This window comes from Myotis nattereri (assembly GCF_964212035.1).
Source record: "Myotis nattereri genome assembly, chromosome: 16".
NCBI classification, from domain to species: domain Eukaryota; kingdom Metazoa; phylum Chordata; class Mammalia; order Chiroptera; family Vespertilionidae; genus Myotis; species Myotis nattereri.
In genome coordinates this window covers 17,892,750-17,920,744 of record NC_138091.1, presented here as the reverse complement: position 1 = coordinate 17,920,744, position 27,995 = coordinate 17,892,750, and the positions used below count along the sequence as shown (strand labels likewise).

At 40.8% G+C, this 27,995-nt stretch overlaps 1 protein-coding gene across 1 annotated transcript in view; it reads left to right on the top strand.

The window, feature by feature from the left end:
• Positions 1-758: 758 nt before the first annotated feature.
• LOC308531817 (uncharacterized protein) overlaps positions 759-27,995 on the top strand; it is a gene marked incomplete at its 3' end in the record, with an annotated part of 28,933 nt that continues 1,696 nt past the window's right edge. The window contains exon 1 of the mRNA XM_081108926.1: positions 759-1,788. Coding sequence (XP_080965052.1) covers positions 859-1,788 — 930 coding nt within the window. The 5' untranslated portion in view covers positions 759-858. The remainder of the gene's footprint in view (positions 1,789-27,995) is intronic.

Genomic DNA, 27,995 nt, shown 5'->3' with positions numbered 1-27,995 from the left:
GAAAGAAGGTGAGGAGATTAGCCTAAGAACATATATGCATAGCTCATGGACACAGGCAACAGTGTGGTGATGGCCGGAGAGAAGGGGGAGCCAGGGCTGGAGGAAGGTGGGTAAAAAGGGGGAGGTGAGGGACATCTGTAATAGTGTCAACAATAAAAATAAAAAGACTAATGTTCTCAATAGAAAAAAAAGACTGTTAGAGCCCTAGCCAATGTGGCTTCGTGGATAGAGCATCAACCTGTGGCCTGAAGGGTCCTTGGTTCGATTCTGGTCAAGGGCAAGTACCTCAGTTTCAGGCTTGATCCCTGGCTTCTGGTCGGGGTGAGTGCGGGAGGCAACTAATTGATGGGTCTCTCTCACACCAATGTTTCCTTCTCTCCATCTCTTCCTTTCCAAACCACTTCTCTCTCTCTCTCTCTCTCTCTCTCAAATATATATATATATATATATATATATATATATATATATATATATATATTCTTAGATGAGGATTAACAACAAACAAACAAACACAAAAAACAAAAAACAAAACCTGTTAGAGTAGAAACCAATCACAGCTTTTGAGAATAAGTGCCCAGGGAAATATCAGAAGAACCAGTGTGATCACATAGAAGATAAGAGATTAGAAGGGAGGAATATTGTTACATGTTAATTAATGAAAAATGAGAAAATAAGTTTGAAAAGTGACTTAGATTTGGTGATATATTTGTGGTAACGGAGAGTGTTGTTACAAATACTGAGAATGAAATAAATTATTGCAGAAGAGCTAACAGACCATATATCATAGAAATATGTTCATTTTCATTCAGATTTTTAATGGACACTGTTATTTTTTCCTAAAGGTACTGAATAAAGAACATGACAGGAAGAAATCAAACTGTCATCTCATACTTCTTCCTCCAGGGCCTGCCGGTTGAGCCAGAGCAACAAAACCTATTCTTTGCCCTGTTCCTGGCCATGTATCTTACCACCGTCCTGGGGAACCTCCTCATCATTTTCCTGATTCGCCTGGACTCTCAACTCCACACGCCCATGTATTTGTTTCTCAGCAATTTGTCTCTGTCTGATATCTGTTTCTCTTCAGTGACCATTCCCAAATTGTTGCACAACATGCAGAGCCAAGACCCATCCATCCCCTATGCAGGCTGCCTGACCCAGATGTACTTCTACCTGTTTTTTGCCGACCTGGAGAGCTTCCTCCTTGTGGCCATGGCCTATGACCGCTATGTGGCCATCTGCTTCCCCCTGCACTACACCACCATCATGGGCCCCAAGCTCTGTCTCTCCCTGGTGGCTCTGTCCTGGGGGCTGACCATGTTGCATGCCATGTTACACACTCTGCTCATGGCCAGGTTGTGTTTTTGTGCCGACAACGTGATTCCTCACTTTTTCTGTGACATGTCTGCTCTGCTGAAGCTGTCCTGCTCTGACACTCAAGTTAATGAGTTGGTGATATTTATCATGGGAGGGCTCATTCTTGTCATCCCGTTCCTACTCATCATCACATCCTATGCACGAATTGTTTCATCCATCCTCAAGGTCCCTTCTGCTAGAGGTATGCGCAAGGCCTTTTCCACCTGTGGCTCCCACATGGCTGTGGTGTCACTGTTTTATGGGACAGTTATTGTTCTCTATTTATGCCCATCAGCTGATAAATCTCCTGTGAAGGAGATAGTCATGGCTATGATGTACACTGTGGTGACACCCATGCTGAACCCGTTCATCTACAGCCTGAGGAACAGAGACATGAAGGGAGCCCTGGGAAGAGTCCTTTGTAAAAAGAAAACTTCCTTCTTTATATGATGGTGAAACTTGAATTTTTATATATTTATTAAATTTATTGGAGTGCCATTGGTTAATAAGATTTTATAGGTTTCAAGTGTACATTTCTATGATCCATGAGACAAGATGAAATACTGCCATTTGCAACAGTATAGATGGACCTTGAGAATATCATGCTAAGTGAAATATGTCAGACAGAAAAAGTTAAGAACCACAATTTCTTTCATATGTGGGATGTAAAATGGAATTCTTGTACAATTATATCCAGTGACATAATATTAATATTATTATTGGGATATTAACTATGCTCCTTTTTTAATATTGATCTTTTAAACAAATCTTTATTGTTGACATTATTACAGATGTCCCCTACCTTCCCCCGTTATCCCTTTCCACCCGGTTCTTGCCCTGCCACGGGCCTTCACTACCCTATTGTCTGTGTCCATAGGTAATGCGTATCTGTATTAATATAAGCCTAGGTGGCCCTTGCCTGCGATGTCATCACAAGATTGGCACCACATGATGGCCATCACAAGATAGCCACTACAAAGATGGTCGCCACAAGTTGGCTGCGTGCACAGCTGAGGCAGGGCCTGGCGGCTGCTTCGTGCAGTAAGGCCTGGGGTCCCATGGCTCCACGCGGCAAGGAGGAGGCGGGTCCTGGCAGAGGAGGCGGGTGGCGGCAGGGGAGGGCAGTTGTGGGTGATCAGGCTGGCAGGGGAGGGCAGTTGGGAGTGATCGGGCCTGCATGGGAGTAGTTAGGCGTCAATCAGGTTGGCAGGGGAGTGGTCAGGGGGCAATCAGGTTGGTAGGCAGAAGCAGTTAGGGGCAATCAGGCAGGCAGGCAGGCGAGCAGTTAGGAGCCGGATTGTGAGAGGGATGTCTGACTGCCGGTTCAGACATCCCCCTAGGGGGTCCCAGATTGGAGAGGGTGCAGGTTGGGCTGAGGAACACCAACCCCCCCACCCCTGTGCATGAATTTTGTGCACTGGGCCACTAGTATGCATATAAATTCTTTGGTTAATCTCTTCCTGTTCCCCCTTCCCTCTTGAGATGTGTCAGTCAGTTCCATGTTCTCATGCCTCTGGTTTTATTTTATTGATCACATTATTTTCATTAGTTCCCTTGTTCATTTATCTTGATTTATAGATTCAATTGTTGATGGATATATTAATTGCCATTTTATTGAAGAACTAGCTGTTAGTTTAATTGTTTTATTTTTCTTCTGTTGTTTTCTGGCTCTATTTCACTTATTTCTGCTCTGATTTTGGCTGTTTCCTTACTTTTCTCACTCTGGATTTAGTTGGTTTCTTTCTTTCTTTCTTTTTTTAAAAATATATTTTATTGATTTTTTACAGAGAGGAAGGGAGAGAGATAGAAAGTTAGAAACATTGATGAGAGAGAAACATCCATCAGCTGCCCTCTGCACATCTCCTACTGGGGATGTGCCCACAACCCAAGTACATGCCCTTGACCGGAATCGAACCCTGGACCTTCCAGTCCGCAGGCTGATGCTCCATCCACTGAGCCAAACCGGTTTCGGCTCTTTTTTTAAAAATATATTTTATTGATTTTTTTTACAGAGAAGAAGGGAGAGAAATAGAGAGTTAGAAACATCGATGAGAGAGAAACATCGATCAGCTGCCTCCTGCACACTCTGCACTGGGGATGTGCTCGCAACCAAGGTACATGCGCTTGACCGGAATCGAACCTGGGACCCTTGAGTTCACAGGCTGATGCTCTATCCACTGAGCCAAACCGGTTAGGGCTATTGGTTTCTTTACTATGTTTAGGTATATTTGATGAGATTTTTATTACTTTTATTTTGTAATCCTCATCCGAGGATATTTTTCCATTGATTTTTTAGAGAAAGTGGAAGGGAGAGGGAAAAACAGAGAGAAATATTGATGTGAGAGAAACACATCGATTACTTGCCTCCTGCATGCGATAGGGTAGTGAAGGCTTGAGGCAGGGCCTGGGTCGGGGGGGAGTCTGCAACTGAGGTATATGTCCTTGACCAGAATCGAACCCGGGACCCTTTGGTCCACTGGCTGAAGCTCTATCCACTGTGCCAAAACAGCTAGTGCTTGATGAGAGTTTTCTTTTTTTCTTTTTTAATTTTCCCTTTATTGATAAGGTTATTACAAATGTGTCCTTATCCCCCCAATGTCCACTCGTCCCCCCAATCCTGCCCTCACCATCACCCCCTGTTGTCCATATTCATCGCTTATGCTTATATACATGCATACAAGTCTGTTGGGAGCCATTAGAGATATTGGCTTAGACAAAGCCATCTTAAGAACTATAAGTTTCTGGTTCCTCCAGAAACTCCTAATTACCAGAAACTACGTGTGTCCTGCGATTTGGCCAGCAGCTAAAGATAATTATCTCATACCCTGAAGCAACTACCGCCACAACCGGAGCCTGCTACAACCCTGCTGATAAGCTAATAGGCTTCTCCACCCACCCCTCGTCCCTAAAACAATATATATTCTGCCGCTGTAAGAATAAAATTTGAGGCTTGATCAGAATCCTGTCTTGCCTCCATTTCTTTGCGTCTCCTATCCTCTCATTCCCTTACAGGAATCGTCACAGTACCCACGTTGCATGCCCTGTGGGTCGGGGCAGAAGTCCTTTGGTTGATCTCTCCCCCTCACCCCCACCCTTCCCTAACTTCCCTCTGAGTTTTGAGCATCTTATTGATGCTTCTCTGTCTCTACGTATGTTTTTGTTCATCAGTTTATGTTGTTCATTATAATCCACAAATGAGTGAGAGCATGTGATATTTATCTTTCTCTGACTGACTTATTTCACTTAGCATAATGCTCTCCAGCTCCATCCATGCTCTTGCAAATGGTAGGAGTTCCTTCCTTTTTACAGCAGCATAGTATTCCATTGTGTAGATGTGCCAAAGTTTTTTAATCCATTCATCTGCTGATGGGCACTTAGGCTGATTCCAAATCTTAGCTATTGTAAATTGTGCTGCTATGAACATAGAGATGCATATATCCTTTCTGATTGGTGTTTCTGGTTTCTTGGGATATATTCCTAGAAGTGGGATCACTGGGTCAAATGGAAGTTCCATTTTTAGTTTTTTGAGGAAACTCCATACTGTTCTCCACAGTGGCTGCACCAGTTTGCATTCCCACCAGCAGTGAATGAGGGTTCCTTTTTCTCTGCATCCTCGCCAGAATTTGTCATTTGTAGATTTGTTGATGATAGCCATTCTGACAGGTATGAGATGGTACCTCATTGTTGTTTTGATTTGCATCTCTCGGATGATTAGTGATGTTGAGCATGTTTTCATATGTCTCTCAGCCTTATGTATGTTCTCTTTCAAAAAGTGTCTGTTTAGGTCCGTTGCCCATTTTTTGATTGAGTTATTTATCTTCCTTTTGTTAAGTTGTATGAGTTCCCTGTAAATGTTGGAAATTAAACCTTTATCAGAGATATCATTGGCAAATATGTTCTCCCATGCAGTGGGTTTCTTGTTGTTGTGTGTTTTTTTTTAAAATAAATCTTTAATGACAATGAGGTATCACCTCACACCTGTCAGGATGGCTACCATCAAAAATCAACAAATAACAAGTGCTGGTGAGGATGTGGAGAAAAGAAAATCCTGGTACACTGCTTGGTTGGAATGCAAACTGATGCAGCCATTATGAAAAAAAGTATGGCGTTTCTACAAAAAATTTAAAATGGAACTTTACTTTGACCCAGTGATCCCACTTCTAGGAATATATAGTAAGAAACCCAGAAGAAACAACAATCAGAAAGAATATATGTACCTCTATGTTCACAGCAGCACAATTTACTATAGCTAAGATTGGGAAACAACCCAAGTGCTCATCAGTAGATGAGTAGATAAAAATGCTGTGGTACATTTATACCATGGGATACTATGCAGAAAAAAAAAGAAAAGAAAAAAAAAAAAAGAAGACTCTTTTTCCCATTGTGACAGCATGGAGGGACCTGGAGAATATCATGCTAAATGAAATAAGTCAGTCAGAGAAAGAGAAGTATCACATGATCTCACTCATATGTGGAATCTAATTAACAAAATAAACTGATGAATGGAGTGAATCCAGAGACATAGAAACATGGAACAGAGTTTGGAATCTTGGAGGGAAGGCCACAGAAGGTGGGTGGGTGGGAGGTAATCAACCAAGGACTTTGTATACCTATATGCATAACTCATGGACACAGACAATAGGATGGTGAAGGCCTGGGAAGGGGAGTGCAGGGGGTGGGGGCAAGGACAGGCTGGAGGGAGTCAATGGGGGGAAAAAGTGACATATGTAATGCTTTCAACAATAAAGAAGTATTTAAACAATAAATAAATAAATAAATCTTTATAGTTCAGATTATTACAGTTGTTCCTCTTTCTCCCCCCGCCCCCCATAGCTCCCCTCTACCCAGGTCCTACCCCAGCCTCGCCCCTTACCCCCCCCCCCCCACTGTCGTCATCCATAGGTGTACGATTTTTTCCAGACTCTTCCTGCACCCCCCACACCCTCCCCCCCCCCAAGAATTGTCAGTCCATTCCCTTTCTATGCCCCTGATTTTATTATATTCACCAGTTTACTCTGTTCATCAGATTTTTTATTCACTTTATTTTTAGAATCACTTGTTGATAGATATGTATTTGTTGTTCATAATTTTTATCTTTACCTTTTTCTTCTTCTTCCTCTTTTTAAAGAATACCTTTCAGCATTTCATATAATACTGGTTTGGTGGTAATGAACTCCTTTAGCTTTTTCTTATCAGTGGAGCTCTTTATCTGACCTTCAATCCTGAATGATAGCTTTGCTGGATAAAGTAATCTTGGTTGTAGGTTCTTGGTATTCATCACTTTGAGTATTTCTTGCCACTCCCTTCTGGCCTGCATAGTTTCTGTTGAGAAATCAGCTGACAGTCCTATGGTTACTCCCTTGTAGGTAACTGACTTTTTTTCTCTTGCTGCTTTTAAGATACTCTCTATCTTTTGCCCTTGGCATTTTATTTTTTATTTTTATTTTTTTTAAAATATATTTTATTGATTTTTCACAGAGAGGAAGGGAGATGGATAGAGAGTTAGAAACATCGATGAGAGAGAAACATCGATCAGCTGCCTCCTGCACACCTCCCACTGGGGATGTGCCCGCAATCAAGGTACATGCCCTTGACCGGAATTGAACCTGGGACCCTTCAGTCCGCAGACCGACGCTCTATCCACTGATCCAAACCGGTTAGGGCAAGCCCTTGGCATTTTAATTATGATGTGTCTTGGTGTGGTCCTCTTTGGATTCCTTTTGTTATGGTTCTCTGTGCTTCCTGGACTTGTAAGTCTATTTCTTTCACCAGGTAGGGGAAGTTTTCTGTCATTATATCTTCAAATAAGTTTTCAATATCTTGCTTTCTCTCTTCTTCTGGCACCCCCATAATTCGGATGTTGGTACACTTGAAGTTGTCCCAGAGGCTCCTTACACTATCTTGATATTTTTGGATTCTTTTTCTTTTTGCTTTTCTGGTTGAGTTTTTGCTTCTTCATATTTCAAATCTTTGACTTGATTCTTGGGATCCTCATGTCTGCTGTTTGATCTCTGTATATTATTCTTTATTTCAGTCAGTGTATGTTTAATTTCTAGTTGGTCCTTTTTCATATCCTCAAGGGTCTCACTAAATTTATCGGCGGTTTCTAGAAAATTCTTGAAAAACTTTATAACCATGGTTTTGAACTCTATATCCAGTAGTTTGCTTTCCTTTATTTCTGTCATTTGTGATCTGTTTCTTTGTCTCTGCATTTTGGCTACTTCCCTGTGTTGATAGAGTGGCTTTGTGTGTTAGGTGTCCTATAGGGCCCAGTGGCTCAGCCTCCCCAATTACTTGAGGTGGACACTCTTTGTGCACCCCTTTGTGGGCTGTGTGCACAGTCTTGTTGTAGTTAAGCCTTGATTGCTGTAGGTATCACTGGGAGGAATTGACCTCCAGGCCAATTGTCTGAGAATCAGCTGTGTCTACAGTGGGAGAACTTCTGTGCTGGAGACACCCTTCTGGGGCAAGACTTGCTTCAGTGGGGCTTTGGTGCTCACTGAGTCTTCCCCCTGAGTGTGTCCCTTATGGATCTGAGGAGTTGTAATCTGGATGGTCCCAATCTGACCACTGGGTACACGGGCTCTTGCATCTCTAAGGAGGTGCTAATTTAGCCTCTGCCTGAGGCTACCCAGTAGGAGCTATGGAGAGATCTGCAGCTTCCTCTTCCTTGTTTGGGGTTTGGAGGTGCCTAGATGAGATCCAGCTGTGAAGCAATGAAAGCTGCTGTGGGGCCTTGGGCCTTCTTTTGGATGTTCTGGGTCTCTCTGACCCAGCTGCAGTTTGTTAGGTAATTTTCAGATTGCAAAGAGCCAGGTCTTTCATATGCAAAAGCCTCTGCTAGCAGCTTGGGTGGGCGTGGTCTCATGGAATCAACAGGGCAGAGCAAGTAGCTATGGCTGCTCCTCAGTCCTACCCTAAGAGGCCCTGTGTCTCAGTGTCCCGGTAGTCACTTCAAGCACCTCTGAGAGAAGGCGGCCCTCGAGTTCCTACCAATGCCAGACAGTCCAGTTTCTCCCCGTATGAGTCTGGGTCCCCAGAGACTCACCTGGAACTAGAGTTCAGAGCAGTTGGGAGCTTGAGACTCCCTCCCAATTGAAAAAGACAACCGCGTCCTCCGTTGCCAGCCCTTTCCACACGCGCCTCCGTACCTCTGCACTTTACTTCCGCACCTCCTCTGAGTCTCAGTGTGCTTATCTCTTTCCTTCTAGTTGTAGAATTTCCACTCAGCCAGCCTTCCTGTGTTTCTGGATGATGTCTGTTTTATATTTTAGTTGTATTTTTGAAGTGGTTGTGCGAGGCAGCAATTTCAGGTGTTTACCTATGCTGCCATCTTGGTTTCTCGCCCTTTATTGTTGTTTTTGTTGATGGTTTCTTTTGCTGTGCAGAAGCGTTTTATTTTGATATATTCCCATTTGTTTATTTTTCCCTTTAGTTTCTGTTGCCCTAGGAGTTGTGTCAGTGAAGAAATTCCTTCGGCATATATCTGAGATTTTGTTGCCTTTGGATTCCTCTAGTATTTTTGTGGTTTCCCATCTTACATTTAAGTCCTTTATCCATTTTGAGTTTATTTTTGTTTATGGTGTAAGTTGGTGGTCTAGTTTCATTTTTTTTGCTTGGGTCTGACAAAATTTCCCAGCACCATTTATTGAAGAGACTGTATTGACTCCATTGTATGTTCTTGCCTCCTTTGTCAAATATTAATTGAGCATATTGGTTCGGGTCGATTTCTGGGTTCTCTATTCTATTCCATTGGTCTATATGTCTGTTCTTGTGCCAGTACCAGGAAGTTTTGAGAACAGTAGCTTTGTAATGCAGCTTGATATCTGGTATTGAGATCCCTCCTACTTTGTTCTTCTTTCTCAGGATTGCTGCAGCTATTCGTTTTTGTTTGTTTGTTTGTTTTTTAATTCCAGATGAATTTTTGGAGAGTTCTTTCTAGATCTGTGAAATATGCTGTTGGTATTTTAATGGGCAGTGCATTGAATCTATAGATAGCTTTGGGTAGTATGGACATTTTGATGATGTTGATTCTACCAATCCAAGAACATGGTATGTTCTTCCATCTGTTTATGTCTTCCTCTATCTCTTTTTTCAATGTCCTGTAGTTTTCTGGGTAGAGGTCTTTTACCTCCTTAGTTAAGTTTATTACTAGGTATCTTAATTTTTTTGTTGCAATCGTAAATGGCATGTTTTTAAATTTCTCTTTCTGTAAGTTCACTATTGGCATATAAAAATGCCATAGATTTCTTAGGGTTAATTTTGTATCCTGCTACATTGCCAAATTCATGTATTAGGTCTAATAATATTTTGATGGAGTCTTTAGGGTTTTTTAAGTACAGTATCATGTTATCTGCGAATAATGACAATTTTACTTCTTCTTTTCAAATTTGGGTGCCTTTTATTTCTTCTTGTCTGATCGCTTTGGCTAGCACTTCCAGTACTGTGTTGAACAGGAGTGGTGAAAGTGGGCATCCCTGTCTTGTTCATGTTCTTAAGGGAAATGGCTTTAGTTTTTTTTTTTTAATTAAATCTTTATTGTTCAGATTATTACATTTGTTCCTCTTCCCCCCCCCCCATTACTCCCCTCTGCCCTCACTCCCCACCCACTGTCCTCATCCATAGGTGTACGATTTTTGTCCAGTCTCTTCCCGCATCTCCCACACCCCTTCCCCCGTTCCCTTTCTATGTCCCTGATTCTATTATAATCACCAGTTCATTCTGTTCATCAGATTATTTATTCACTTGATTCTTAGATTCACTTGTTGATAGATGCATATTTGTTGTTCATAATTTGTATCTTTACCTTTTTCTTCTTCTTCCTCTTCTTAAAGGATACCTTTCAGCATTTCATATAATACTGGTTTGGTGGTGATGAACTCCTTTAGCTTTTCCTTATCTGTGAAGCTCTTTATCTGACCTTCAATTCTGAATGATAGATTTGCTGGATAAAGTAATCTTGGTTGTAGGTTCTTGGTATTCATCACTTAGAATATTTCTTGCCATTCCCTTCTGGCCTGCAAAGTTTCTGTTGAGAAATCAGCTGACAGTCATATGGGTATTCCCTTGTAGGTAACTGGGTTTCTTTCTCTTGCTGCTTTTAAGATTCTCTCTTTGTCTTTTGCTCTTGGCATTTTAATTATGATGTGTCTTGGTGTGGTCCTCTTTGGATTCCTTTTGTTTGGGGTTCTCTGTGCTTCCTGGACTTGTAAGTCTATTTCTTTCACCAGGGAAGGGAAGTTTTCTTTCATTATTTCTTCAAATAGGTTTTCAATATCTTGTTCTCTCTCATCTTCTGGCACCCCTATAATTCGGATGTTGGAATGCTTGATGCTGTCCCAGAGGCTCCTTACACTATCTTCATATTTTTGGATTCTTTTTTCATTTTGCTTTTCTGATTGGGTGTTCTTTGCTTCTTCGCATTTCAAATCTTTGACTTTATTCTTGCGCTCCTCTGGTCTGCTGTTGGGAGTCTGTATAATATTCTTTATTTCAGTCAGTGTATGCTTAATTTCTAGTTGGTTCTTTATCACAACATCGAAGGTCTCATTAGATTTCTTGAGGATCTCACTATAATTATCGGCGGACTCACCAGTCTTTTCGAAGGCCTTACTAAGTTTATCGGTGGCTTCTAGACAGTTCTTGAGAGACCGTAAAAGTGTGGTTTTGAGCTCTATATCCTCCATTTCTGTCATTTTTGTCCTGTTTCTTTGTCTCTGCATTTTTTATGCTTTCTTGTTGCACCCCCTTGTGGTCTTTGTGCGCAGTCTTGTTGTAGTTAAGCCTTGATTGTTGTAGGTAACACTGGGGGGGGATTTGACCTCCAGGCCAACTGGCTGTGAGAATCAGCTGTGTCTGCAGTGGGAGAACTTCTGTCCTCTAGAGAGGTGCTAATTTAGCCTTTGCCTAAGGCTATCCCACAAATGCCTCTGTGCAAGGCTTGGGCAGGGCGGGTCCCATGGGATCAACAGGGCGGGCCGAGCGAGCAGTTTTGGCTGCTCTCAGTCTTGTCCCCAGAGGCTCTGCCTCTCAGAGTACCAGCAACCACTGCAAACCTTGGAGAGAAAGCTGTCCTCAAGTTCCGACAGATGCCAGACAGTCCCACTTCTCCCGTTTGAGTCTGGGTCCCTAGAGACTCACCTGGAACTGGAGCTCAGAGCCTGAGACTCCCTCCAGATTGAAACAGACACCCATGCCCTCAGCTGCCAGCCCACTCCGCACGCACCTCCGCACCTTAGTATTTTACTTCCGCATTGTGCCTCCTCTGAGTCTCAGTATGCTTTTCTTTTTCCTTCTAGTTGTAGAATTTCCCCTCAGCCAGCCTTGCTGTGGTTATGGGTGATGTTTGTTCCATCTTTTAGTTGTATTTTTGAAGTGGTTGTGCGAGGCAGCAATCTCTGGTGTTTACCTATGCCGCCATCTTGGTTTCTCCCGGAAATGGTTTTAGTTTTTGCCCATTGAGTATGATGCTGGCTATAGGTTTGTCATATAAGGCTTTTATTATGTTGAGGTATGATCTCTCTATTCCCACTTTGCTGAGAGTTTTTATCAAGAAAGGGTGTTGGACTTTGTCTAATACCTTTTCTGCATCAATCAATATGATTATGTGATTTTTGTCTCTCAACTTGTTTATGTGATGTATCATGTTTATTGATTTGCAGATATTGTACCAGCCTTGCATTTATGGAATAAATCCCACTTGGTCATGGTGTATGATCTTTCTAATGTAATGCTGGATCCAGTTTGCTAGAATTTTGTTGAGGATTTTAGCATCTATGTTCATCAGGAATATTGGCCTATAATTCTCTTTCTTTGTGGTGTCTTTATCTGGTTTTGGGATTAGGGTAATGCTGGTTTCATAGAAAGAGCTTGGAAGGGTGCCTTCCTCTTGAATTTTTTGGAATTCTGAGAAGGATTGGCTTTAGTTCTTCTTGGAATGTTCGGTAAAACTCCCCTGTGAAGCCATCTGATCGAGGGCTTTTGTTTGCTGGAAGCTTTTTGATTACTGTTTCAATTTCATTCATAGTTATTTGCCTATTCAGGTTTTTTTATTCTTCCTGATTGAGTTTTGGAAGCTTGTATTTTTCTAGGAATGTGTCCATTTCATCAAGGTTGTGCAGTTTGTTGGAGTAGAGTTGTTCGTAGTATTTTTTGACAATCCTTTGTATATCAGTAGAGTCTGTTGTTACTTCACCTCTTTCATTTCTGATTTTGTTTATTTGGGTCCTTTCTCTTTGTTTCTTGGTGAGCCTGGCTAGAGGTTCATCAATCTTGTTAATCCTTTCAAAGAACCAGCTCTTGGTTTCATTGATCTTTTGTATTTTTTTTTTTTTTGGTCTCTATGTCATTTATTTCTGCTCTGCTCTTTATTTCCTTCCTTCTGGACACTGTAGGCTTTTCTTGTTGCTCTCTTTCTAACTCTTTGAGTTGTAAGGTTAGATCATTTATTACCAGTTTTTCTTGTTTGTTTGAGGTAGGCCTGTAGAGCTATGAACTTCCCTCTCAGGGCTGCTTTCATTGTGTCCCATAGATTTTGGATTGTTGTGTTTTCATTGTCATTTGTTTCCAGGATGCTTTTTAAAGAATTGTTTTATTGCTTAAAGTATTACAAAGAGTATTACATGTGTCTCCTTTTTTTTCCACCCTTAACAATCCCCTGGCCTCCCCTACCCACCATTGTCTTATGTCCATTGGTTATGCTTATATGCATGCATACAAGTCCTTTGGTTGATCTCTTACCTCCCCCCCTCAGCCCCCCCCAACCCTCCCTGGCCTTCCCACTGTAGTTTGACAGTCTGTTCTAGGCTGCTCTGCCTCTGTATCTATTTTTGTTCAAAAGTTTATAATGGTCTTTATTATCCATAAATTAGTGAGATCATGTGGTATTTTTCCTTCATTGACTGGCATATTTCACTTAGCATAATGCTCTCCAGTTCCATCCATGCTGTTGCAAATGGTAAGATTTCCTTCTTTTTTACAGCAGCATAGTATTCCATCGTGTAGATGTACCACAGTTTTCTAATCCATTCATCTACTGATGGGCATGTAGGCTGTTTCCAGATCTTAGCTATGGTGAATTGTGCTGCCATGAACATAGGGGTGCATATATCTTTTCTGATTGGTGTTTCTGTTTTCTTGGGATATATTCCTAGAAGTGGGATCATGGGGTCAAATGGGAGTTCCACTTTTAGTTTTTTGAGGAAACTCCATACTGTCTTCCATAGTGGCTGCACCAGTCTGCATTCCCACCAGCAGTGCACGAGTGTTCCTTTTTCTCTACATCCTCTCCAGCACTTGTCGTTTGTTGATTTGTTGATGATAGCCATTCTGACAGGTGTGAGATGATACTGCATTGTTATTTTGATTTGCATCTCTCGGTTGATTAGTGACTTTGAGCATGTTTTCATATGTCTCTTGGCATTCTGAATGTCCGCTTTTGAAAGGTATCTATTTAGGTCCTTAGCTCATTTTTTGATTGGACTGTTTATCTTCCTTTTGTTAAGTTGTATGAGTTCCCTATAAATGTTAGAGATTAAACCCTTATCGGTGATAACATTGGAAAATATGTTCTCCCATGCAGTGGGCTTTCTTTTTGTTTTGTTGATGGTTTCTTTTGCTATGCAGAAGCCTTTTTATTTTACTGTAGTCCCATTTGTTTATTTTCTCTTTAGTTTCCAATGCCCTAGGAGCTGTATCGGTGAAGAAATTCCTTCGGCATATGTCTGAGATTTTGTTGCCTTTGGATTCTTCTAGTATTTTTATGGTTTCCATCGTACATTTAAGTCCTTTATCCGTTTTGAGTTTATTTTTGTTTATGGTGTAAGTTGGTGGTCTAGTTTCATTTTTTTTGCATGTATCTGTTCAATTTTCCCAACACCATTTGTTGAAGAGACTATCTTGACTCCATTGTATGTTCTTGCCTCCTTTGTCAAATATCAATTGAGCATATTGGTTCGGGTCAATTTCTAGGCTCTCTATTTTATTCTATTGTTCTATATGTCTGTTCTTGTGCCAGTACCAGGCAGTTTTGAAAATAATGGCTTTGTAATACAGCTTGATATCTGGTATTGAGATCCCACCTACTTTGTTCTTTCTCAGGATCGCTGCAGCTATTCAGCGTCTTTTTTTATTCCAGATGAATTTTTGGAGAGTTCATTCTAGGTCTGTGAAATATATCGTTCGTATTTTAATGGGAAGTGCATTGAATTTATAGATTGCTTTGGGTAGTGTGGACATTTTAATGATATTTATTCTACCAATCCAAGAACATGGTATGTTCTTCCATCTGTTTATGTCTTCTTCTATCTCTTTTTTCAATGCCCTGTAGTTTTCTGAATAGAGGTCTTTTACCTCCTTAGTTAAGTTTATTCCTAGGTATCTTAATTTTTTTGTTGCAGTGGTAAATGGCATTGTTTTTTTAGTCTCTCTTTCTGTAAGTTCACTATTGGTGTATGGAAATGCCATAGATTTCTTAGGGTTAATTTTGTATCCCGCTACATTGCCAAATTCATGTATTAAGTCTAATAGTTTTTTGATGGAGCCTTTAGGGTTTTTTATGTATAATTTCATGTCATCTGCAAATAAGGACAGTTTTATTTCTTCTTTTCCAATTTGGATGCCTTTTATTTCTTCTTCTTGTCTTATTGCAATGGCTAATACTTCCAGTACTATGTTGAACAGGAGTGGTGAGAGTGGGCATCCCTGTCTTGTTCCCTGTTTTTAGGGGAAATGGTGTTAGTTTTTGTCCATTGAGTATGATGTTGGCTGTGGGTTTGTCATATATGGCTTTTATTATGTTGAGGTTTGATCCTTCTATTCCCACCTTGCTGAGAGTTTTTATCAAAAATGTGTGTTGGATTTTGTCAAATGCTTTTTCTGCATCAATTGATATGACTATGTGGTTTTGTTCTTTCAATTTGTTTATGTGATGTATCATGTTTATTGATTTGCGGATATTGTACCATCCTTGCATCACTGGGATAAATCCTACTTGGTCGTGGTGTATGATCTTTCTGATGTACTTCTGGATCTGATTTGCTAAGATTTTGTTGAGGATTTTGGCATCTATGTTCATGAGGGATATTGGCCTGTAATTCTCTTTCATTGTGTTGTCTTTACCTGGTTTTAGTATTAGGGTGATGCTGGCTTCATAGGATGAGCTTGGAAGTGTTCCTTCCTCTTGAATTTTTTGTAGTAGTCTGTGGAGGATATGTTTTAGTTCTTCCTTGAATGTTTGGTAAAACTCCCCTGTGAAGCCGTCTGGCCCCGGGCTTTCGTTTGCTGGGAGCTTTTTGATGACTGCTTCAATTTCTTCCATAGTTATTGGCCTATTGAGATTTTTAGATTCTTCCTGATTGAGTTTTGGAAGCTTGTATTTTTCTAGGAATATGTCCATTTCCTCCAGGTTGTCTAGTTTTTTGGAGTAGAGTTGTCCATAGTATTTTTTAACAATCATTTGTATTTCTGTGGGGTCTGTTGTTATTTTGCCTCTATCATTTCTGATTTTGTTTATTTGGATCCTCTCTCTTTTTCTTCTTGGTGAGCCTGGCTAGAGGTTCATCAATCTTGTTTATCCTTTCAAAGAACCAGCTCTTGGTTTCGTTGATTTTATGTATTGTATTTTTGGTCTCTATGTCATTTATTTCTGCTCTAATCTTTATTATCTCCTTCCTTCTGCTCACTCTGGGCTTTTCTTGTTGCTCTCTTTCTAATTCTTTGAGTTGTAGAGTTAGATGATTTACTACCATTTTTTCTTGTTTTTTGAGATAGGCCTGTAGAGCTCTAAACTTCCCTCTCAGGACTGCTTTCATTGTGTCCCATAGGTTTTGGATTGTTGTGTTTTCATTGTCATTAGTTTCCAGGATGTTTTTAATTTCTTCTTTGATCTCATTGGTAACCCAATCAATATTTAATAACATGCTATTCAGCTTCCAAGTGTTTGAGTATTTTGGGTTGTTTTTATTGTACTTTATTTCTAATATTATGCCATTGTGGTCTGAGAAGATGCTTGGTATGATTTCAATCTTCTTAAATTTGGGGAGACTTTGTTTGTGACCCAATATGTCGTCTATTTTTGAAAATGTCCCATGAGCACTTGAGAAGAATGTATATTCTGTGGCTTTGGGGTGAAATGTTCTGAAGATGTCAATTAAGTCCATCTGATCTAGTGAGTCATTTAGGATTGCTGTTTCTTTGCTGATTTTTTTGTCTAGAGGATTTATCCAGTGATGTCAGTGGTATATTAAAGTCCACTACTATGATTGTATTGTTGTTGATCTCTCCTTTGATATCTTCCAGGAGTTTTTTTATGTATTTGGGTGCTTCTGCATTGAGTGCATATATGTTTATCATTGTTATATCTTCTTGTTGTATTGATTCCTTTGGTATTATAAAGTTGCCTTCCTTATCTCTTGTTATGGCCTTCACTTTGAGGTCTATTTTGTCAGATATAACTATTGCTACCCCAGTTTTTTTTTCATTTCCATTTGCCTGAAAGATATTTTTGCATCCCTTCACTTTCAGTCTGTGTGAGTCCCTTATTCTGAGGTGGGTCTCTTGTAGACAGCAAATATATGGGTCATGTTTTTTTATCCATTCAGCCACTCGATGTCTTTTGATTGGAGCATTTAGCCCATTTATGTTTAAAGTTATTATTTTAAGGTACTTGTTTGTAGCCATTTCTATTTTTTGTGCCTGTTTTCTTTCTTAGCTTTTTATTTCTTCTTTTTACACCAGTCCATTTAGTATTTCTTGCTTTGCCGGCTTGGTGGTGATAAACTCCCTTAGCCTTTTTTGTCTGTGAAGCTTCTTATTTCCCCTTCAATTTTGAATGCTAGCCTTGCTGGATAGAGTATTCTTGGATTCAGTTCTTTGCTTTGCATCACTTTATAAATTTCCATCCATTCTTTTCTGGCCTGATGTGTTTCTGTTGAGAAATCATTTGATAATCTAATGAGAGATCACTTGTATGTAACTTTCCATCTCTCTCTTGCAGCCTGTAAAATTATCTCTTTGTCCTGAACATTTGCCATGGTAATTATGATGTGTCTTGGTGTGGGTCTTTTCAGGTTCACCTTGTTTGGGACTCTCGGTGCTTGTGTGACTTTTTTCTTCCCCACCTCAGGGAAGTTTTCTGATATTATTTCTTCAAATAGGTTTTCTAACCCTTGTTCCTCTTTCTGTTGTTCTGGCACCCCTATTATTCGTATGTTTCGTTTCATGTTGTCCCATAGCTCCCTTAGACTCTCCTCCTGTCTTTTAATTTTTTTCTCCAATTGCAGTTCAGTTTGGGTGTGTTTTGCTGTCTTCTAATTCACTAATTCGATCCTCCGCTTCTCCTAGTTTACTGTTGAAACTTTCAATGGTGTTTTTTATTGCGGCTATATCACTCTTCATTTCTTCTTGGTTCTTACATAAGTTGTTGTTTTTTCATCCATTTCTTCTTTATTCTTGCATAAGTTGTTGATTTTTTCCTCCATCCGGTTTATGCATTCTAGGACCCTTAATCTGAATTCTTTTTTTGTCATGTTGAATGCCTCTGTTTCACTTAGCTGCTTTTCTGGCAAGTCCTCCTTTTCTTTCCTTGGGAGTTTCTTTGTCTACCCATGTTTGATCTCACCGACATATCTAGATGTTGAGTCGTTCAGTGGCTGCTCCTTGGGTGGCAGTGGCTCCTCGGGCGGTTGTGGTGGCAGTTGCTCCTCAGTTGGCAGCAGCTCCTCTGGTGGGTGCTGTTCACAGCTGTGGTGGCTCCTCTGGCTGGTGGGGGAAGGCTTCACACACAGCAGCTGTTCCTCAGACAGAGGGTGTGGTGATCACGAGGCTGCTGTTCCTTGGATGGGGGCGGGCTACACACACATCCAGGATGCTTTTTATTTCTTCTTTGATCTCTCTGGTAACCCAGTCATTGTTTAGTAGCATGCTATTTCGCCTCCAAGTGTTTGATTTTTTTTCAATGTTTTTATTGTAGTTGATTTCTAGTTTTATGCCATTGTGATCTGAGAAGATGCTTGTTATGATTTCTATTCTGTTGAATTTGAAGAGACTTTCCCTGTGTCCTAATATATGGTCTATCTTTGAAAATGTCCCATGTGCACTGGAGAAGAATGTATATTGTGTAGCTTTGGGGTGAAATATTCTGAAGATGTCAATTAAGTCCATCTGATCTAGTGAATCATTTAGGATTGCTGTTCCTTTGCTGATTTTTTTTGTTTAGAGGATTTATCCAGTGGTGTCAATGGGGTATTAAAGTCCCCTACGATGACTGTATTGCTATTGATCTCTCCCTTGATATCTTCCAGAAGTTGTTTTATGTATTTGGGTGCTCCTGTATTGGGTGCATATATGTTTACCAGAGTTATATCTTCTTGTTTAATTGCTCCCTTTAGTATTATGTAGTGGCTTTCCTTATCTCTTGTTATGGCCTTTACTTTGAGGTCTATTTTGTCAGATATAAGTATCGCAACCCCAGCTTTTTTCTCATTTCCATTTGCCTGAAAATTTTTTTCCATCCCTTCACTCTCAGTCTGTGTGAATCCTTTGTTCTGAGGTGGGTCTCTTGCAGGCAGCAAATGTATGGGTCATGTTTTCTTATCCATTAAGCTACCCTGTGTCTTTTGATTGGAGCATTTAATCCATTTACATTTAATGTTATTATTGAAAAGTATTTGTTTTTGGTCATTTTTATTCTTAATATTTGTGTTTCTTCTTGTCTTTCTGTTTCTTCTTTTTATAGCAGCCTCCTTAGCATTTCTTGCATTGCTGGCTTGGTGGTAATAAACTCTCTTAGCCCTTTTTTGTTTTGTGAAGCTCCTGATTCCACCTTCAATTTTGAATGATAGCCTTTCTGGGTATAGTATTCTTGGATTCATTCCCTTGCTTTGCATCACTTTGTAAATTTCATTCCATTCCCTTCTTGCCTGGTGTGTTTCTGTTGAGAAGTCAGCTGATATTCTAATAGGAGATCCCTTGTAGTTAACTTTCTGTCTCTCTCTGGCAGCCTTTAAGATTCTTACTTTGTCATTTGTGTTTGACAATTTAATTATGATGTGTCTTGGTGTTGGTCTTTTGGGGTTCATCTTGTTTGGCACTCTATGTGCTTCTTGGACTTGTGTAGTTTTTTTTTCTTGCCAGTATCAGGGAAGTTTTCTGTCATTATTTCTTCAAACAGGTTTTCTATTCCTTGCTTCTCCTCCTCTCCTTCTGGTACCTCTATTAAGCGAATGTTGTTTCGTTTTGCGTTGTCCCAAACCTCCCTTAGGCTCTCCTCTTTTTAAGTTATTTTCCAGTTGCTCCTGTGTTTGTGTTTTTTTTCCTACCCTGTCTTCTAATTTGCTGATGTGGTCCTCAGCCTCTTCTAGTCTGCTGCTTAAGCCTTCCATTGTGTTTTATGGAATTCAGCTATGTCGTTTTTCATTTCCTCTTGGTCCCTTTTCATGTTGGTGACATTCCTATCCAGCTCCTTATAATTCTCATTGAGTTGTGTGTATTTGTCATCCAGCCATTTGAGCATCCTTATAACCATTACTCTGAATTTTTTCTCTGATAAGTTAGTAGCCTCAATTTCATTTAACTCCCTTTCTGGTGAATCTTCTTTTCTTTCCTTTGTGGGTTGCTTTTTTGTCTTCCCATGTTTTGCTGTAATGTTTTAATTGTAGCTCCGATTGCTTTGCTACCCAGTTTCTTTTGGATATCGTGCTACTGGTGACCTCTCAGGTCTCCTGGGCTTGGTAGTCTAGTGTAGCTCCCTACTTGAGCTATTTGGGTTCTCTTGATGTAGGCCTGCGAGCTGGAAAGGCACAACTGAGGTGTCTAGAAGTCAGCAGCCATGGAGGGGGTCTCCCAATTTTTGCTGTCTTGCGCCCTTTGTTGAAATCACGCGTTCCCAGTGGGGACTCACAGTGGCACCCAGGAACTGTCTGTTGGGGTGGTGGGGCTCAGGAGGCCTGCATTCTGGAAAGGCATGACTGTGGTGTCCAGAGTTATGTAGTTGTGGGGTGGGCAGACTCAGCTTTTGCTGCTGCCTCCGTGGTTGGATACACGCAATCCCAGCGGCAGTTCACAGGGGCACCTGTGGTGTGTTTGCCAGCAGGGTGTACTGACACACTCCGAAGGGCCCTGGTACTGAAGCTATTGGATTGCAGTGTCTGTGGGCAGGTATCTCAGAAGAGGGAATTCAGCGTTTCTACAGCCCAGCAGTGCCACCCCTGTTTGTTTAAGTGCCTGTCCAGCAGGGCTCACAGCGGCGCCCCAGAGCTGTCTGTGGAGCGGTGGTCTTGGGAGACCTGCAAGCTGAAAAAGCATGCAACTGTACTGTTCAGAGTTCTGCAGCTGTGGGGTGGGGAAACTCAGTTTTTGCTGATGCACCTGTGGTGGATAGGCTCGTGTTCCCAGTGTTCCCACTGCGGGTGAGTTTGGTAGCGCAGGCGCACTGAAGCACTCTGAAGGGCCCTGGCATGCTTAATTGAGGCGTCTTTGGGCAGGTATCCAGGATGGGTGAATTCAGAATTTCTACTGCCCAGGGGAGTGCATTCCTATTTGTCCAAGATCGGACCCAGCAGAGGCTCACTGAGGCTTCCCAAAGTGCCCTGTGGATAGATGGGCTTAGGCGGAATGTGCAACTGTGGCAGTGCCTTTGCCAGGTGCTGAGCTCTGACACACCCTGAGGGACCCTGGCACTGAAGGGCCCTGGCACTTAAGTAGCGCAGCTGGGTGTGTGTGGGCTGTTATTCAGGCAGAGGGAATTCAGAATTTCTACTGGGGGGCAGTGCGCCTGTGTCTGTACAAAATCACACCCAGCTGGGCCTCACAGTGACTCCTAAGAGAAGTCTATGGAGTGGTGTGCCTCAGAGACCTGCGCGCTGGAGACACGCGAATGCTATGTCGGAGGTCTGCTGCTGGGGAGGGGAGGCTGCACTTACTGCTGCGGGCATGGTTCTCCTTTGGAGGCGGAGATCCCAGGGTCTGCGAGTCTGTGGGTGTGGCTGCAGGATTTTGGCTGGAGTGGCTGACGGGTCCAAGGCCTGTCTGGGTGGTGGTGCTGCTGAGTTCCTAGAAGAGGCCGCTCTCCTTTCAAGATGGCGTGGGCTCTGTGCCCGAGTCCAGCAGTCCGGGGAGGACCCGCAGCAGTGGTAGTCTCTCCCAGCCTCTGCTGCTCCTGCCGGATTTAACTGTCCCTCACTCACTGACACACACAACACACACATCCACACACTCTCCTTTCATCCCCTCACTCACTCACTTCCTATCCCTCACCTCCATCCTGCCAGCCGCCATCTTTTTCCTCGCTGATGAGAGTTTTGAAAAATTAATCAATGGACATTGAAATTTTGTCAAATGTTTGCATCTAGTGAGATGAACATAAGATTTTTATCCTTGGTTTTGATAATGTGATATATAGCTTTTCTTAATTTATGGATGTTGAACCATCCCTGCGTCTTAGGAATAAAGCCTACTTTGATCATGGTGGATTATTCTTTGAATGTACCATTGAATTCGGTTTGCTAATATTTTGTTGAGAATTTTCACATCTATGTTCATCCGGAATATTGTCCTGTAATTGTATTTTTTTTGTAGTGTCTTTATATGGTTTTGGTAACAGGATAATGCTTGCTTCATAGAATGGGTTTGGAAGTATTCTAGCCTTTTCTATTTTGGGGGGGAATAAGTTTGAGAAGGGTAGGTATTAATTCTTATTTAAATGTTTGGTAGAATTCATTTGTGAAGCCTTCTGGCCCTAGAGTTTTGCTTGTTCAGAGTTTCTTCGTTACCAATTCAATTGCATTACTAGTACAGAGGGGCCTTGACTTACAAGTGTCCTGACTAATGAGTTTTTTTAAGATATGAGCCGTCTCTCAGCCGATTTTTTGCTTTGAGTTGCAAGCTCAAAAAAATTCGGGTTAGGAGCCAGCTTCAGATACCCCACCGCTAGTTGGCGCAGTGAACGTCACAGTGATTTGACATAGGAGTAATTTGAGTTATGAGCTCCGTCATGAAACAAATTAAACTTGTAAGTCAAGGCCCCACTGTAATCAGTCTATTCAGATTTTCTCTTTCTTTTTAGATTAGTCTTGGAAGGTTGTATGTTTCTAGAAATTTATCTCTATTTCTTCTAGATTGCCCAATTTGTTGGCATATAATTGTTCAGAGCAGTCTTTTATGATCCTTTGTTTTTCTGTGGTGTCAGTTGCAGCTTCTTTTTTGTTTTTTATGTTATTTATTTGGGCTCTCCCTGTTTTACATAGAGTCTGGCTTAAGGTTTGTCAATTTTGTTTGTTGCTTCAAAGAACCAGTTCTTAGTTTCATTGATATTTTCTGTTGTTTATTTAGTCTCTATTTTGTTCATTTCTGCTCTGATTTTTAAATTCCATTCCTTCTATTTTCTTTGGGTTTTGTTTGTTATTATTTTTCTAGTTGCTTTAGTGTAAAGTTAGATTGCTTATTTAGGATTTTCCTTGTTTCTTGAGGTAGGCCTGTATTGCTCTGTACTTCCCTCTTAGAAGTACTTTGACTGCATCCCATAGATTTTGGAAACTTCTGCTTACATTTTCATTTGACTAAACATAATTTCTGATTTTCTTTGTTCCATTTGTTATTTAGTGGTATGTTGTTTGTGTTTTTTTCCAGTTTACTTCCTGTAGTTGATTTCTAGTTTCAGTCAGACAAGATGCTTGATATGATTTCAGTCTTCTTGAATTTATTGAGACTTGTTTTGTGGCCTAATATGTGATCTATCCTGGTGAAAGTTTATGTTCACTTGAAAAGAATATGTATTAAGCTGTTTTTGTAAATTTATTAAGTTTATGTGGTCTAATGTGATGTTTAAGGCCATTATTTCCTTATTGATTTTCTGTCATCTTCTCCCTTTATATTTGTTAAAGAAAATGACTGTCATTGGATTTTTATTACATTTTTTAACTCTGTTGAAGTTCTGACTTCCTCTATTCTACTTCCAAGTTTGGTGAGCATCTTTATGACCATTACTTTGAATTCTTTTCGAGAAAATAACTTATCTTGTTCATTAGGGTTTTTTTCTTCTTTCTTCATTTAGAACATATTCCTATGTCTTCTCATTTTGTTTGACTTTTATGTTTATTTTTATAAGTTAGATGAAATAGCCATCTCTCCCAATCTTGAAAACATGACCTGGTATATAAACGACCTCTGTGTAGACTCTGTATGTTGGGTGATTTTGTCAGGCCCGTTGTAGCCAAGGTCAGCCTGTGTGGCACCTGGGGCACTGGCTGTCTGGGCTGGAGCTGGTTCCAGGTGGGGGGGCCTTGTGTACACGCACATACATCCATGCCATGACTGTCCAGGGCCAAAGTGGGCTCAGGGCAGTGTGGCAAGGAATGTGCAGGTCAGCCAGAACTTTTGCTAGAGCAGCGGTTCTCAACCTTCTGGCCCTTTAAATACAGTTCCTCATGTTGTGACCCAACCATAAAATTATTTTCGTTGCTACTTCATAACTGTAATGTTGCTACTGTTATGAATTGTAATGTAAATATCTGATATGCAGGATGGTCTTAGGCGACCCCTGTGAAAGGGTCATTCGACTGCCAAAGGGGTCGCGACCCACAGGTTGAGAACTGCTGCTCTAGGTGGAGGGAGAATGTAAAAAATGGATGGCACTCACTGGCACATATCCTGAAGAGCTTCTGAAGTCCCCCAACCTTCTTTATGTGGTGTCATCTCTTGTGTGTTGTACAAAAGCTGGTCAGTCAGCCCTCAGTTGTCTCTCAGCAGGAATTGTTCAATATGTAAGTGTATATTTAGTGTGTTCATGGGAGGGGTGAGTTAAACAACCTTCTATGCCACCATCTAGGACATACCACAGAAAAAATACTTCCAAGTACCATTTACAATAGCACCAAACTGCTACACTTTTACATATGAATCTTACATAATATATAAAAAGATTTATATCTTGAAAGTCACAAAATACTGATTAAATAAATCATAGATATAACATGTACAGGGATTGGAAGACTCAATATTGTTAAGATGTTGACTGTTATGAAGCTGATATAAAGATTCAATGCAATACCAATCAAAATTCCAAAAGAGCCTGATCAGTGTGGCTCAATGATTTAAGTGCTGACCCATGCAGCAAGAGGTCATCTGTTTGATTTCCTGTCAGGGTACATGCTCCGGTTGCAGGCTTGATCCCCAGTGTGGGACTTGCAGGAGGCAGCTAATGTTGATGTTTCTCTCTCATCAGTATATTTATCTATCTTTCCCTCTCCCTTCCCCTCTCTCTAAAAATCAATGAAAACGTTTTTAAAAATTCCAAAAAGATTTTTTGGGGTTACAAATTAAAATTTAATTGTAAAATGTATATGTAAAGGCAAAAAACTAAAATAGTAAATTTAACTTTGGAAATGAAGAACAAAATCGGATGACTAACATTGCCTGCTTTCCAGACTCACTAATATAATAAATATAATCAGGGAAGTGTTGTATGAGAGAGAAAATAGAAATATAGATCAGTATAGAAAGCATACAATAGTATATAGAACCCAGAAATATATTCACTCATGTGTCATCAATTGACTTTTGACAAAGGTACAAAGGCAGTTCAGTGGAAAACAATCTTTTCAACTATCAGTGCTTGCAAATTGGAGTTCCATATGCAAAACACCTTAATCAAGAGCTCACATTCTACAATGAAGGATTATGTACCAAAATATTTGTATGAATACTGAGAATGATTTCCCTAAAGCCTTGTTTCATGGAGCTAGGGAAGGCTGAGAGCAGGAATAGAGGAGTATGTGCAGCAGAATTGAGACCAGGTGCTATTAGGTTGCATTTATTAAAGGTGTTTGAAGTCAGTGCAGAGTTGGTTACTGCAGCTGTGGCTGGATTAAGAGGTAAGGTTGGATTGAGAATGGTGCACAAGCAGTGTCTCAGGCGTTGCTTCCCCCAGAATTTAACAATGGTTTCATTGAATCAGACGTTCAGCCTACCACCTGTACAAATTGTAGTTCTTATGCGAGCCAATAGACAAAGATCATGATTGTCACTCTGTCTAGGGATACTGATTACGAAGGGAAAACTAGGATGTGCTACACAACTGGATCAAAGAGGATCATGTCTGAAATCCTGTGGAATTCTTTTGCTACAGCTTAGTATTGTCATGTCTAATAGTAAATGTTAATGAAAACTATAACAACCCAATAAAGACAAGAGCAATGAAAATGCATATTCCCTAGAAATGAAGGTTTGCATAATATCACTATGTGAAGAACCCCATCCAGCTGAGATGGCCAAGGAGAAGATGGGATGTGTGGTGAAAGAAGGATTTATAAATGTCAACCATGGTATTGTGATCAACTGGAGATTAGGAGTTAATCTGACACATATGTAGAGTAGTAGAGAAGAAGGTGGTGGGTGTATTAAGGCTTTCTTAAAGAGGTAAGGAAATAGAAGTATGTCAGTGGGATTCAAACTAGATTTCCTTTCCATTCTTGGATTGAGGAAATTGAGCATGAGCTGGGAGAGTTTATCTTTTACTCAAGTCTTTTCCATATACTTGCATGTGGTTGGGTAATAGAGGTCTAATCTTGTTAGCCGCAGCTGTATCTCTTCCTTTGGGTTGTAGTGAGAGATTCTACTACCCCGAGAATAATTCCAAAATATGTGTCTTTCATGGCACTTTGCTCAAAGAACACTGATTGCTTCTAATTATCTACCAGGTAGTACCTACTACACTCCTAAGATATTTTAAGATATTCACATTCTCATCCCTACTAGTTATTATGGCTTCTCCATCTTCCTTCACCTCCAAAAATGTAGGCTCACCAGGGGTGGGTAAACTTTTTGACTCGAGGGCCACAATGGGTTCTTAAACTGGACTCAGAAGAAGGAGCTGCGGCCATGTTTCCGGACGTTGCCATGTTAACACTGCTGCTGGTGAAGGAGCGGAGGGGAGAGCAAGAGAACCCTCCGCTCTTTCGGCTCAGTGGGCCGGATAGAACAGCCGAAGGGGCCGGATCCGGCCTGCGGGGCCGTAGTTTGCCCACGGCGGCTGCGAGTCAAGCCCCACAGGACTACTGTCTTCTAAACAGGTAGTGTTTAAACATCCATTCATGAACTTTTCTCTATTCCACCTTCCCCCCAGGTATATCAGTGTTATCAGTGACTGTAATCAGTTGTTAAGACTCAGAGAATTGTCCTGAGAGGCCCTGGGTAATTGCTTTGCCTTTAATGAATTCCTCCAGGATTTAGCATCCTTTGGGGTCCAAGGCTAGTTAGACCCAAGGATGTGTAGAATGGGAGATGTGAGAAGGGATGTTGCAGACAAAGGTGACAGCTACGGAAGCTGTTACTTCACATGCCTTATTGAATGAAGGGGAGCAGGATCTCAAGCCAGGGGCTTGGAATCACCCTCAGACAGATTGGGTAAGTTGGACAAATGACACATCTAACCAGATTTCTCAGGTTGTGTGATGTTCTGCTGGAGAATTTACAGGTATGATGACCCTCTTCTCTACCTCTCAGCCTCCCATGACTTCCCCAAATTCTAGGAATATTTTGATTAGTATTCATCAATGCAATTCTTTAATTAATGGCAGCATTCATAAATATTATCTATTACATAAATGTATCCCACAAGATTGTATTATTCCAATATAATGGCAGCTTTTGAAGTAGACTTTAATGCAATAGTTCTCATCCCTTGCTTTATTGTAGAACCACATGGGAGCTTTATAGAATTTTGCACAGGCCCCTCTCAGAGATTGTGATTAATTTATCTGAGAGCCTCAGTAATCCTTATTTTAAAAAGCATCACATATCCTTGCAACTCCTTGTGTATGTAGTTCATGGACAATAGCATTGGTATTAGCTGGGTACTCAATAAAAAGTAGCCTCTTTCCTACTGAATCACAAATCAGTGTTTTACTTGAACTCCAGGATAATGAATGTGTGGACATTCATTTCAGAAGCACTGTCCTAGGTTTTGTTTTTCTAAAATATGAAATCCAAGCTGATAACTACAGATTTAATGGACAAAGATGAGAGGCTTATTGCATCATCGGTGGTAGCATCTGCAAGTACTGTCTCCAGCAGACTATTGGCACAAGAGTCAGCTCCCATGAAGTTACTGGGAAACACAATTCAGACAAACCAGGTGTGTGATTTTGCCTGGATGTTTTCCCCACTGTATTGTCAGTGCAGAGTGTCTAAGTATAAAAACTGTCTATGTGGCTGGATCAAACAGCATCAGGGGCTGCAAATCCAGCCACTGGATTCAACTATGTCTTTACTGAAGAAGCTTTCCATATCTCTTAGTGCTTCTTCTCTGCTTTCTTTGTCTGCTTTTAGGCACATTAAGGTGTCTTAGTCATGGTGCTCTACAGAAATAGAACTATTTCTCTCTCTCTCTCTCTCTCTCTCTCTCTCTCTCTCTCTCTCTCTCCATTATTTTTATCATCAGTATGAGTGACAAGAGTAGTGAATCTGAGGTACCCTGACATTTTCCATGGACACAAAATTATACCCACATATTCTGTAATAGAGTGTCAAATTCAGTGTGAAATGGTAGAGGCCAGTGAGTTCTTGTTCTGGGAAAATTTAGTAGGAGTAGTGACTGTTACTTGAAAGCACCTTTTTTTTGTTTTACTTAAAAGAACTGCTGCTGCCTC